This window comes from Dipodomys ordii, unplaced genomic scaffold (assembly GCF_000151885.1).
Source record: "Dipodomys ordii isolate 6190 unplaced genomic scaffold, Dord_2.0 Scaffold16, whole genome shotgun sequence".
Taxonomy (NCBI): Eukaryota; Metazoa; Chordata; class Mammalia; order Rodentia; family Heteromyidae; genus Dipodomys; species Dipodomys ordii.
In genome coordinates this window covers 8,959,302-8,974,510 of record NW_012267232.1, presented here as the reverse complement: position 1 = coordinate 8,974,510, position 15,209 = coordinate 8,959,302, and the positions used below count along the sequence as shown (strand labels likewise).

Sequence of the window (15,209 nt, the reverse complement as noted above, 5' to 3'; positions counted from 1 at the left end):
ATTTAAATGAAGAACAGTAATTTTCATTATCTATTCCTTCAACTAATTGGAAAAAATTTGTTCTTTGCTAGGAACTGAATTTTGAGAAATTATCAATATGCAAAAATATTAAAATTGCACTTCTGGAGTCAACAGAGTTAAATCCTTAAATAGGTCACTGTCACTCTAGATGATTTGCTTTAGTGTATTCAAATGTTTTCCTTTCCCAATAAACTTTGTACTATCTCTTTCAATATGAACAACAGCAGTGAGTAAATTGAATTGAAGTAGTGGAGGGTCATAACAATGGTCAAACTCAAAGGAGAAAACTCGCAGTATGTTAGATTTCATGTTTGAAGAATGTAATCCAGGTTTACTTGTATTCAAGTAAGCCTCCTGATATTCTTAATCCTAACCAGAAGAAATACAATCTTTGACAAGAATAGGAATCAAAGAGAGACTTCTGAAATCACACAACATCCTGTCACTTTGCATATACACATATAATATATATTGTATATATAGTGAATATATTTAATACAAGTTATTTTGACCTAGGATTTACTTAACAGGAAACAGATCTTCCACCTCACCTATGTGCTGTCCGTACATGTGATAAAAGAAGCTGAAGCAGTATGCAGTGTTTGTAGGTCCATAAGGATTTTTGGGAGCTATGCTGAAAACAGGGCTGAGAAGTCGAGCTTTTTCTCCTTCCAGTCTAGGCCGAGATGTCTCAATGTACATATAAAACCCTTAAAAAAGATCAAGTAAATTGTTTACACCCATCAAGCAACACAGAGTTACAAATCACTGAGAAGTTTTTGAGCATTTATACAAATTACTTTTGATGGAAACCTTTGTTTCTCATTATAAGATATTCTATGCCGGGACACAACTAATGGTGGTTTAACAGAAAGAACAATCATCTACCTAACCAAAAATAAAAATGCATAAAAACTTGAAAGAAGCTAGTATTTTAGAAAAGAAGTTAAGCAGGAGTATTTTCAATTTTTTATGGATCTAATGATTTCTGGGCAAAAATATCTCGAAACTTTGGAAAAATGTGTATTATTGATATTAAACATAAACTATAATATTTTATTCTGTAGTATTCAAATGTATCGCTAGCTCCTCCCTTGTATTCAACATGAGTAATAGTTTTTAACGCTACTGGTTTGTCTGCACCCAACACCACCCACACTCCATACCTTCTTTGGAACCTGAACGATCTGCATTGGGTCCTGTGTTAGGAGTGTATTTTGTATTTCTTGTGGCAGTACTTTGCTTTGTCCAGTCAAAATTGTCTGTATCATCTTGAGTAAACAAACAAATATTACCATCTTCAAATCCACAGTGAAATTCTCCTGTGGAGAAATTTTAAGGTAAGTAATATAAAAATATGAACATCGTAATTTTATTCAAACATTGTTCAGTAGTAAGAGTGTAAGATTGTGAGAATGTCATGAAAACCTTAATAATGGGTTGTGTAACAGTAAACCATTGTACTTTAAATGAGAAAGTAATAATTCTGTTCATATATATTGGACAAACCGTGACATTTCCATACTTGCATATAATGTATTATATTCAGTACTTAACTTATTTTTCCCTAACCTTCCCTCACTGCTCATTTTTCTTTCAGATCCCCAATAATCCCTTTTTAACTGGGTACAATTTTTATACATAAACCAGTACCTTATTAAATAATAAAGTCCCAAACTTTTTTCTCAGAAATATTCAAATAACTTTCACAATATAATTCACACCTGAATAATAATGGAATAATATTTTAAAGATGATTAACATGAGTTATATATCTTTTAGATAGGCTTTTTTGTTTTCTCCTTTGTAGAAATAAGTTTGCCTAGGATAGGGCATTAGCAAATTGTTTTGAGAGGCAATCATCATACATACTTTATTTGAATATCGGTTTCTCTGATGTTAGAAATTCACTTGAAATGACTGTCATAAAAATACTTTATAAAGACCCTAAAAAAGACTAAGAAGGACAGTGGTTTATTGATTCTACCATATGCTAAGCTCCATGACAATCAAAGTTCAGAGGGAATTATTTTTTGAACTTTCCATGAAATATTGATGAGCAATATTTCTAGATATCAAGTTTTTTAAAAGAACATTTGGATAAACCCTGTTTGAAGATGAGTCTAAATAAACAAGTTAATAAAGTATTCCTACATCGTTAACTGAGGAAAATTAAACATAGTATTCATTTTTCACTCAGCTTAATAAGATGTTCATGAAATCACAATAATCAGTCATGCGGCTCACAGAGGAGAAAATGTGGTCCAATAATGATTAAATAGCAGATGCATAGCAATTCAGGGAAATACGAACATCTAAGGAAAGGAAACTTTGTTTTGAGACTCTTCTATCCCTGGAAAAGGCATATATTTAAATACATAAACATAAAATGGTATCTATCTCTATTATAGGTCATAAGTTTGTAATAATGAAAACAATTGTTGCCAATAAAACAGAAACTTTCCTTCCAAATTTAAGGAATATAAATATCAACTTTCTAAGTAAGCCAAATATTTTATGAGGGAAATAACAGAAATTCAAAAAATAAAAACCAAAGACAACAAAATATGATAGGCAATTCAAACATATAAATTTTCACAGGTGGAATATCAAACAAATTGGTTGGAAAAATGAGAAATTTATAAGTATGAGAAATTTATAAGTATTAATCACTGGTTTTAATTTTTATCATATCTTTTAAAATTTAAACTTAACATATTATGGCAACTTTGCTATTTCAAAATTATTGTGTTTCAAACTAGATAAGAATATTGTGTAAACAATGCTTGTTTATTTGTATACATTGTATTTTTCTTACTTATTGAATACATTGATTTTGAACAAGTATATACTTACTCAAATGAGGATTTACAGGTGCTACAAAAAAACAAACAAACAACATTAGCAAAGCTTGGATGCTTTTATAAATGGAAGTCTTATTTCATCTTATGGTTTCTTACCCAAACTAAGTTATCCTCCCCATGGTGATCTGGGATAATTATAACTGCAATCCATTTAGTTCTGAATGAAGTCTACTTTGGAGCTCAACAATAACAACTTCAAATTTAAAAAAAATAAAAAATAGACCATGCTAAATAGTAGGTAGAATTTTTTCATTTTTCTAATGAATGGAGTTTCTAACCTTTTATATCTTTACCTGTGCTAAACAGGCTTAATAATGAAAACAATTATCCAACAAAGTATACTTTCTTTATTTAAATTATCTACTTTGCTAAGCATAATATAGCACATATGAAAATAATACTTCCTTCATATTATGTCATGTGTCCTGAAATAAATAGCTACTTGTGTTAATTACATTAAAATGCATACACAGACACCTTTCACAAGTGATAGCCAATATATTTTGTAATATAGTGAACCTGAAGAAAGTATATCAGGAATCAATCTATGTTTCCTGCAATACAGTACCAAATGAGTTTTACCAAATGGGACTTCAAATTTTAGCAAAATGTTACAAGAATATAGCTATTCTACAAGATAAAATATTATGTGTATGTACTGGGTAGGCATTTCTCTGTGAGAAAATTCCATTTCAGATGGGTAGAGAATAGTAGTTTTTCAAAATTGCAGGATGCTGTTTATGTACCCTATATAAACTGGTCCACTTGCTCATTTTCATGGTTTACCCTCATCTATCTTTATAAAACCTGTACATTACTAGTAAAGTAGATAAGCAAATGCAGAAGTACATAAAATATTTATTCTTATATTAGTATAGTTAAATCAATATTAATATTAATCAATCACTTTTACTCTTCATACATAGAAAAGACAATTCCCATTACCTTACTTGATTATTTCATTCTGAATCTCACTTTTTATATTATGAATTGAATAACAAAGAAGAACATAAACATTCATTAGCTCTCTTGAAGCTGAACTTAAAATGAATAGTTTCAATCAAATTGGAATATTAATTTAAAAATTAAAATAATTTTATATTTAAAGTAATTATGATTTTGTAAAAATTCTATGGTCTTTTTCCAATGAAAAATCTTTAAATTATAATTTATTTCTAGGACATGTTATATTGCTCTCTCATCTCTTAGTAGATCAAAATATCATTGGGTCTTCTGTTACACTATTGACTAAGCTCAATTTGAAAATTTGCAATGTTAAGTTGTAAATATAGAATTAAGTCCAATAATGTCCTCTTTCATTTATATTTGCTTATGCAATTTCTTACACATGCCTACTACAGATTGAATTATGTTCACTCTGTGTGCAGAAGTTTAATCCCTCCTGTGACTATATTTAAGAGAAGGCCATTAGGAAAGTAATTAGGCTAAATAAGACCATAAGGCTAAATAAGATCATCAGGATTAGACTGTAATCTAATGGATTGGTTTCTATGAAGTGGAAGAGATATTAAAAAACTTTCTTCCACATGAGGCACCTCAGAAGGTGACCATTTATGAGCCAGGAAGAGAGCTCTGGTCAGAGATTAATCTTGTTTCTTGATTTTGAACTTCCCTACTTCGACAAGTGGGAGAAATAAATGTCTGTATATTCCCAACACTTGGTTTTTCCTATGGCATCCAAAGCCAATAAACATAATGACAATGAATATCCTACAAAATTAAGAAAAGTGAGGAAAAGTATAGGATGGGACTGATGGGTGAGAATGTTGAATGGGATGCTGACTGAGATACTTTGTAGTCATAAACTGCTTTCCTTGAATGACAAATGTTTTGCACAACTATATAATGATAATAAAAATATTATAAAAGTATCTTTTACCCAAATCTTCATTGTAATTAAATATTTAACATTTTAATACTCATGCTCAAGAATGTAATTGTGCTTATTAGTAACTGCTTTACCACTTGAATCCCAAGTGGTAGTTTAGTTGCTTTTAAGTGAAGGTCTTTAACTTTTGCCCACACTGACCTTGGACTGTAATCTTTCTCATGGTTCCTGGAATTATAGGCTAGGACCCCCCATGTTTAGCCCAATAATAATGCTTTTCTATTACATGATGATCTATAAATACTCCATTCTACATCAGACATCTTAAGCTATTGAAAATGTTTGTGTATAAATATTCTACTCTACATTAAGCATCTTGAATTTTAGTGAAGATTGAATATGGATACAAAGGATTTTTATGAGTTCCCAGTGGGGTTTTTTTTGTCGGTAGTGGGGCTTGAACTCTGGGTTTAGGCAATGTCCCTCAGCTCTTCAGATCAAGGCTAGCGCTCTATCACTTGAGCTACAGCTCCACTGGTGATTTTCTGAGTGGTTTATTGAAGATAAGAGTCTCACAGACTTTCCTGCACCAACTGGCTTTGAACCACCATCTTCAGATCTCAGCTTCCTGAGTAGCTAGGATTACAGGTGTGAGCAACCAGTATCCAGCTCTATTATTTTTTTAAGGAAAGCTTCAATAAGAAATGATAAGATTGATAGTTTTTAAAGGAATGAAGTAAATATGAAAATATTAATCATTGATTCTTTTAACCCTAAATCATACTGTAGTAATATTAGATACTTTAATTAAACATTACAAAAGTTCAAGATATCAAATATTTATCTTTTTAGAATACATTAACCTAATAATCTGCTTGTTGTTATTTTTGAGTTATTAATTCTAGAAAAATACTACAGATTAATTTTTCTTTTTCACATTTCTACTCTCTTACATTTTCCTCAAATAGGATATTAGAGTTGAAGTTTTTTTTGTTGTTTTTTTTTTGGGTCCAGTCGTGGGGCCTGAACTCTGGGCATGGGCGCTGTCCCTCAGCTCTTCAGCTCAAGGCTAGCACTCTACCTCTTGAGCCACAGTGCCATTTTCGGCTTTTTTCTTTATGTGGTGCTGAGGAATCGAACCCAGGGCCTCATGCATGCAAGGCAAGCACTCTGCCACTGAGCCACCTTCCCAGCGAGTTGAATTATTTTATGCATATAGCTTATAATTGATAGCATTCAATTATCATTAACACCCCCATACAAACATTTAGACAGCTGTAACATTAACAATCTTAATAAAATTCACCACCACCACCAATAACAACAACATGGCAACTCAACATCTATAGTACCTTCTAGTGTGTGAAAAGATAAACATAAGGTATTTGCAATGGAATATTAACATTTAAAGAAATGAGCTATTAAACCATAGAAGACACACCTTAAATGTGCATTGTTCAGGATAATGAGCGAGTTCAGAAATGTTACTTATCCTACCTACACAATTTTGTGGCAGAGCATATGCTACAGGGGCAGGGAGTGACCTGCAGGTGTGGCCATTGGAATGACATAGAAATTAAAGCACAGTAATGGAATTTTTAGAACAAGGAAAGTGTCTAATATCCGACTGAAATAGTAGATATGCATTAAACACTTTTCAAAATCCATATGATGCATCAATATTCATTAATCGATTGTAATACATTCAAGTAGGTTATTCATAGAGGAGAAAACACATGGGAGAGAAGAAGCTGCATGAACTTTCTGTTTATTTTTTTATTAACTGAAAATCCCTCTAAAAGTGAAATGCATTCATTTTCATCTAAAAACCATGCAAATATTTTGATCTTTTTATCCTAACTTCATAATGATAAAAGTTTTAAAATCACCTTAAAAACACACATTTCTACATACATATAGTGATCAAATTTGTAGAATCAAAAATAAAGGGATATTTTTGATATGCTCACGTAGTTCATGGTTACTGTATCTCTACACGGGTAACCAAGTACTGACATATGGTGATTAGGATTTTTTTTAGTTCTTTGATTGCTTAATTGCTTTTGGTCATCTGATTGGTGACCCAGAAACCACTTTATTAAATTTTACTTGGATCTAAATTTCTTAAATAAGTTTTTTTATTATGAAAATACTGTACAGAGGGATTAGAGTTACATGAGAAAGTTAATGAGTACATTTCTTACCAAGCATTGTTGCCTCCTCCTTTGTTTTTCCCCTATCATCCCTTCCCTTCCATCTCCACAGCTACAGTCACATCTCTCCCAACCCGAAATCCCCCTCCCTCCTTCCCCCCTCCTAAATGTAAAGTTCGTTTTTCGACATAGCAACTTGTAATGGGTCAACCAATATCCCTATGTAAACAGTTTGTTTTTTCCCTTCCCCTCTCCAAATTATACCAACATCAAATGCAGTGAAAATAGGGGTTATACCGTGGGGGAGGGACATACAAAGCAACAAAAAAAATCACATGGTACCTTATAAATACGTTAGAAACAATAGCAATAAAGAAAAAACCACTTGTGTCCTTATCTTGGGGTTCATTTCATTTAATATCATCTTATCTGACCTTTTCCGCTTGTCTCAGACATATACTAGTTATTGCAAATAAGGGAAACCATGGGACCTATGTTTCTTTGGGCCTGGCATAGGTCACTTAATATAATTTTTTTCCAAGAACAGATGCTGAAGGGGATGTGGCCAGAAGGGAATGCTACTGCATTGTTGGTAGGGAGTGTAAAAATGTTCAACCACTTTGGGATGTAGTATGGAGGTTCGCCAAAAGACTCCAGACAGAGCTCCCCTATGACCCAGCAATCCCACTTTTGGGCATTTACCCAAATGATCATAAATAACACCATACTAACGCTACCAACACAACTATGTTTATCGCAGCGTTATTTATCATAGCTAAGATATGGAACCAACCCAGATACCCCTCAGTAGATGAATGGATCAAGAAAATGTGGTATATATACACAATGGAATTCTATGCCTCCATCAGAAAGAATGACACAGCCCCATTTGTTAGGAAATGGAAAGATTGGATCTAATTTTTTATGTAGTTTCAATTTAAATATTCCAAGAAGTTGAATATAGTCTAAAGAAAAGGCTACTTACCACTATATTTGATCACACGAATGGTTGAATCTCCTTCACCAAATTTAGTGAGAGGAGTCAGTCGGACCTCATAAGCCTCTGGTTTAATTAGCTCAGTCAAGTTATATGTAATAAGTTCTCCCTTTTGAATATTCCCATTTATTTTAATCTCCTGTTCCCACCATCGCTGTTGTCCAGCCTGAAATTAAAATAATTATGAAATAATATTCCCAGTATTTTCCTTCAAGGATATTTATTGTATACAAAGAAAATAAAAACCTGTAAGTTTATTAAATAAGTATATTGTACTACATAATACATTTTATTAAGATTGAAGTTTCAATGAGGAATTGTCTGAAGATAATTGTCTGAAGATAATTGTCAAATTATCAAAGATTAAATATATGCAATTATTTTAAAGCTATTAAGTTACTATTAGGAAAGAGTCAGGAGGTGCAAATGTGACATAAATTTGACAATTTTTATACTATTTTAGTAGAATATAAAATTCTTGAATACCTCAAACTTTTTGTATGTCAATAAACTTATGTGTTTTGTTAATACCAGCGGCTATGATACAGTCTAAACATTAGGATTACACAACAGAGAAGACTCCTTCCTTAATTTCTTTAATTCTATTAAAAAGCAGCACAAAATAAAAATGAAATTATTATTTACTATAACACTATAATTTCAAATAATATGCAATAAAGAAAAAATTTAAAGCAAGAGAATAAAGTATTAAAATGTTAGTGGTAAGGGGTCTCTTATTTTGAGAAGACAGTGTTATAGGAAGGATGCTTGTATGTTATGTAAGGTGAGACTAGGAATTTACCATTGGATTTGACAAGATGGACCAGACTTCAAAACGGTACAGTAAAGCAATGAAGATGTAACTGTGACTTAACAAGTTAAAGAAAGAATAACTTCCAACTACTTCTCACACGGAAGTAGTTTTTATAGAACAGCTACAAAATCTTCCAGAGATTCACAAAAGGAAAGAAAAAGCCCCTCATTTAATTTCATTTAATTTAACTATCAAACCTTAAAGACAGTACAAAAAAGGAAAATTACTCATATAGAAACTAAATTCATCAAATTTTATCTATCATGTTACATTCAGTTTGGTTAATCTAAAAAGTGAGCAAGAATTGTTTAACCTTAAGAAGTATGTTAATTTAGTAATCCAATAAGATACATGTAAATATATATAAATATATATATTAAAGGGAGAAAAATTAAGGCTTATTTATTACTTTCTAAGATGACTGATATGCTAGAAAAAGGAATTTGATTAATCAGATAACTAAGATTGAACAAAGATCTACTAAATGCTTGTTTCATAATGCTTGTATTTTAAATCTGGTCCTCTTAGTATCACAAATAAGTAAGTAATAATCACTAACATCTAATTACATATATAGTGAGTGCAGCAGTAAAAGTGAAATGATTCTGTCTGTCAGGTTATATAAATGAGCATCGATCTATCAATTTCTCCCCTGCTTTGCATCTCTCTCTGTATCTCTATCTTTGTCCCTGTCTCCCTCTCCCTCTCTCTCCTGATTTCTTCCATATATACATATTTATTTAGTCTTCCCATTTGCAAATAAGTAATATCTTTTCCTTTAAATCTATTAGCTAGTCTTCAAAGATCTGTTTGATATTTTACATTGTTAATTTAATTTAAATATTTGCTAGTTTTCACAACACTCATGGGTATTTTTTAACTTATATTCAACAGTGTGCATACATATTTAGGTACATGAAGGACATGTATACATGAAGGACACTTGTCTTTAGATAAAAAATTTTAACATAAAAATACATGATGTATGAAAGTGATTGTGTGGCATAAAATTCTATAACAAGTTTCTTGGGGACATAGAAGTAATGTCCTTACTGATGCATCTTTGCTCTGGCTTGTTCCTGAGGGCATCAATGGTGTCATTCACATTGACTTTGTGAAACACTTTGAAATGGCAGATTAAAGTGAAGAAACTACCTTTGTTTGGGCTGGCCTTGGGGTTTCATCCTTCTCTGCCTCAGCACTGTCAAACTGTTAAAAATCAAAGTTCACGTTGGTCTGAATTGGTGAACAGCTGAGGGCAAAATCTTTCGATTATAAATTTTGCTTATCTAAAATTCCCGTTTCCACTTAGCTTTCACAGGGTAATCTCTCTCATCTCTTTCTCTTTGTCTCTTTCTTTCTTTTCTCACTTTCTCTCTAATGCTGACCCTCTCTTCTTTATAGACACACACATACATGCACACATGCACACATACATTTATCCATGCATGTGAAATGTACACCATTTTGTACATATTTACTCATGCATGTACACAATACTATCTATATCTGTGAGTATGTATATTCATGGGTATGTTATCCACAAATCTATAAATTGGTTTTGGATGTGTGGATTAGTTTGAATTATATATCCCAGATGGCTATTCTGGTGGAAATGACAATCTCCAATATGTTTTCTTTAATGCAGTCATACAAATTATGAACAACTGTAAATCTATTGTGTTGTATACTGGGTCATTATTTCAAATATCATATAGAGAAGTCAATCTCTCAAGTGAATCAAATACTAAATTAAAAAGGCAAATAGAAAAGTAAAATAATGCTTGCTGAGACTTAAATATTATTCAACAGAGATATGTTTAAAACCATTACATTGTAATTGTTAATATAGACAAGGTTACATTTGTATACATCAGTAAAATTAAATTAAAAAGTTTATAAAAGATAATTAAAAATATGACTTCAGGGATTATACTGATTTGGTACACAAGAGAAAAGCACAGATCATACAATAGATAAATTAATCTTTAATTTGGTTAATATTCAATTCTAATATTTTCAGCGGAAAATTTGCTCACATGAATACTTCTCCTTAAACAGGAGGAATATAAGCCAGTGTTTGAGGAAGATAAGGGCAATATATAAAATTACACAGAATATATTAAAATCTCTTAGCTGGTGTCGATGCTCATGTGGGCTGAGAGCAGGACCATGAAATCTCCAGCTCAATCAAAAAGTTGTGAGACACTATCTCAAAGGAAAAAAATGAAAAGAAGGAAAGAAAATGCAAAAAGAAAAGAAAAAGAAAGAAAAATGAAAGACGGAAATGCAAAGGACAAATAGTAAAGGGCAGGGCTGGAGGAGGGACTCAAGTGACAGCCTCCCCAGCATGAGAACAAACCCTAGCGTTGAAATTAACAATGACAAATCAAAATAAAAACAACAAACCAAAACAATCATAGAGCAAAAAAGGAATTCAGTAGTAGAGAGAGCAAATAAGAATATACCTTACACCAATAAAGCTAATTACTAAGTAACTAACTAGCCACCAAACAAACAAACAAAAGTTACCCTCTACTTCTCGATGAATCTAGTAAATAGAAATTAAACACAACCATATATTCTAAAACCTGATAGACAAATACTAAATATCTGCTGGGTAGACAGTACTAAAGTCTATCAATACCAAACAATGTTTCTTTATGATGATCCGATCTAGTGTGTAGGGGGTCAGATATGAATGAGATTTTACCCTCTTTATAAGCTAGCAAATTGCAAATGTTTCATGGATATTAGTGCAAAATTGGAAGCCACTACCCAAAGGAAAGGATTCATGATATAGTAGAGGGCATATTCTATTTGATGGCATTTTTTTCTTCTGTTTGAGAGATCACCATGGTAATAACAGGCCTTGATTGCTTAGCAGAGGACTGAGAACTCTGGTCTAACAAATGCTTTTATTGTATAATTGACAATACCAAAACCTGTCCACAAGTTTGTTTTATATTGGCTATGTAACTTTTCCATTTAAGGGCACACACATTCTGAGGATGTTTCTGGGCAAATGATCTTGAAACGGTTAGCTATAGTAAAAGGGCAAACAGCAGAAGTTTAAGATATCTATGAAAATTATCTCTTCAAAAATGTAAAGTGGTAAAAGGATGCCAGAACAATTCAACTATGGAAAAAATGTGAACTGTAGTAGACACTATGGAGAGTGCAAAATAGTATAATTCTTTAAAAACACTAACCCAAACCTCAACAAAATAAGTACCAGGAAATGGGTACTTGCAAGAGGGAGGGTGGAGCCTATGGGAGAGAATAGAAGGAAGAAGGGAAAAGGGAGGAGAATGCTCACAAAAATTAATTGAATGTACTACAGAAATATAAGGGAATGGGTGGGTTGAGGAGGGTTGAAGATGTTGAAGATGTCGAAGAGATGACAGATTCAGATACATTGTACACATCAACTGCTATGTTAAGTGAGAGGGTTGGTTAGGAGGGGTAGGGGAGAATTGATCAAGATGAACAGTATTCATAAGCTACCTCAGTGACAGGCAATTTCTTTGTACAACTACTAAAAGATTATAAAAATACTCAAATGTTTCAACAAAAAATGTGAAAATGTGAAGTTAAACACATATTTGGGGACTGGGACATTTTTGACATAGAAACTTAAAAATGACATAAAAACCCATCAATAAAGTATAGCAATAGATTATAAGCTATCCATAAAATGGAATGCACAGTATAGCATGAGAAAAGGAAACAGAGCTCTATACATTAGCATATATGAATTTCAGGAAAGAAATATTGAGTTAATATCCATTTTTTTGGTTGGTTGTGGGGCTTGAACTCTGGGTTTGGGTGCTGTCTCTAGGCTCTTTAGCTCAAGGCTAGTGCTCTACCACTTGAGCCAAAGCACCACTTGTGGTATTCTGGTGGTTTATTGGAGATAAGAGTCTCATGGACTTTCCTGTTCAGGCTGGCTTTAAACCATGTGATCCTCAGACCTCAGTTTCCTGAATAGCTAGGATTACAGGCATGAGCCACAGGCACCTGGCTAATATCCGTTTTGAAGCAAATATATTTTAAACTCTAAATTTAAGCCACACATTTTGACGAGGAAGACAGATTTGTATTGGAATATAAATAAATGCACAGGAATAGCAAACACGCTAAGTTCAGGATATTGGTTGCACAGGTTAAGGGATGTGAATAGAAATGAATGGTGAGTATTCATTAGTGATAAAGGACCTCAACCTAGTTAGCTAATTTTTGTTCTTTTAGATTTGTGGTAGATATACAAACTATGATTACATCACTGGGTATTCAGGAATTATTTATCTTTTAAAAAAGTGAATTTAAGAATGAGAGGTTATATACTTTCAATGCAGACATTTCTCAAAGCCCTTCTTTGTATTATAAGAGAGAGCTTTCTCCTGTATTGTTTAATACAGGTATCCCTTTTGCTTTTTCTTGATTAACCCAGAGAATCAATAGTCTCTAATTTTGCTGTATTGATACTCTTTATTATTGCTTCTCATAATCAACTATGCATGATAGACACTGGAGGATCTCATTAAAAAACAAACTTGGGTGTTGGTATACTCCTGCAATTCTAGAACAAATTCCAAGTAAGTCTGGGAGATAGAACAAGACTGCCAATTTTGCTTCAATGGAGTCTAAAAATATAACTTTTAAAAGTCTCTCCTCTCCTTCAAAGTGCTTTGAATGCAGGTAATCTAAATGCTTTGTTCTAAGAGGCACAGCTCAATCTTGCAAAATAATAGTTACTTCAACTAGTGTTAACTCTATATTGTCAAGTCAGATAACAGAATAAACTACATATTTTCATCCTATGTGCCAGACACTGTGTTAACTGTATTACAATGTATGTATTCAGGCTACCACACATCTTAGTAGGTAGTAATTAGTATTAAGTCTGCATTACTAATTAAAAAACTGAGGCAATGGGAGTTAAGGGAATTCCTACCAATTCTAAGGTTGTACAACCACAGTAGTAGTATCAGAGTTTGTTATACCACAGATAACTCCTTTGCCTACTTAGATGTATGGTCACCTTAATTGTTTTAATCAGAATCAATACATAATTACTTCCAGTTCACATAGAATACTGGTGTTTTGCGCACAGTTTACCAGCTAGAAAAAATTTCCTATTGATTAATTGTTATGGCTTCAGTATCTGGTAATGATGGCTAAATTCCAGCACACACTATGTATTTAATTATTTTCCAAAGAGTGTTGCTGGAAATTGCAATGAGAACTACAGTCCTGGCAAAATCAGGAAAAGAACACAAAACTCAGTTCCACAGAAAGCACTCATGTTTCATAGACAACCATGAAGTGAAGTTTAAAACAAAGTTTCTAGCAGTTTTGTATAACAAAAAATTCTACAAAATAATTTGATGTGAATGGCAATTTCTTTCCCTGTTTTTAGAGTTTTAGATTTATGTACCAAAGATATAATTTTATTTCCAAAAGTAGATGCAATCATTTAAAACATAATATATATCTACATCATACTTTCACATTTTACTATTATCTGAAGAAACACTGTTTAATGAAGACACAGTTTTCTGGATGCATAATATAACCTTAATATCATTCAGTATTTGTAGTACATCCCAAATGAGAGATGGTAGATATTCTTTCGTTGTAATGAGATGTTCTACTCAAGTAGTTTTACTTGATGTCCTTACTTATTACAAATTCCAAGTACATAATGTCATATATGTATTAAAAAGCAATAACTTTGATTCCCAAGTCTTTAATTTAAAGTTGTAATGAAAGTATATAGTTCAGTGGTTGGAGGCACAAGAAATTAAACACTTCATATTGTTTATCAGTGAGCTGTGCAAAATGGAAAAATGGAAAGTCAAGTGCAATGCTTGCACATATACAAAAGAAATTGCAAAATTATGCTCTATATTTAAGGTAGAGCCACAAGAACCTCAGAGAATGTGGGTTCCAAATCCTAATTACAGATACCAGGGACTGGCACCTCTGAAACAAGTGTTAAAATAATTTTCCATGTCCATCTAAAAATCCATTTGCCTTTTCCTAAGAGATATGTTCCTCTTGTATTACTTAGCCCTAAAACCCCCAAGTTCCCTATAATGTGACTTTTTATTCAGAGATGTGGTTTGTGATTTTTATCAGAGTCAACAATTAAAAGGATACTGGGAAAAAACTAAAATTTCTCCTTATTTTAGAAGTATCAAAATTAGTTCATTTCAGCAAATTAAGTAGAAGGTCTAGAGCAGATTCTTGGAGTTGACATCTTTTCCATTTCCTTTCCCTTCCCTCCCTTCCTTCTTTTCTTCCTTCCTCCCTCCCTTCCTTCTTTTCTTCCTTCCTTTCCTTCTCCTCCTCCTCCTCCTCCATCTCTTCCTCCTCCTCCTCCATCTCTTCCTCCTCTTCCTCCTCCTCCTCCATCTCTTCCTCCTCCTCCTCCCTACTCTTTCTTCTTCTTCTTTGTCGGACATGGGGCTTGACCTCTGTTCCTAGGCACTGTCTCTCAGCTCTT

The 15,209-nt window shown here is 32.6% G+C and overlaps 1 protein-coding gene across 2 annotated transcripts in view; it reads right to left on the bottom strand.

Moving 5' to 3' along the window:
* The window catches only part of Mdga2 (MAM domain containing glycosylphosphatidylinositol anchor 2), a 715,797-nt gene that overhangs the window by 11,545 nt on the left and 689,043 nt on the right, over positions 1 to 15,209 (bottom strand). For both annotated transcript variants that reach the window (XM_013012262.1, XM_013012263.1), the window contains exons 11-14: positions 7,873 to 8,050; positions 2,878 to 2,898; positions 1,188 to 1,343; positions 573 to 731 (exon numbers count right to left, since the gene is read on the bottom strand). In XM_013012262.1, coding sequence (XP_012867716.1) covers positions 573 to 731; positions 1,188 to 1,343; positions 2,878 to 2,898; positions 7,873 to 8,050 — 514 coding nt within the window. The remainder of the gene's footprint in view (positions 1 to 572; positions 732 to 1,187; positions 1,344 to 2,877; positions 2,899 to 7,872; positions 8,051 to 15,209) is intronic.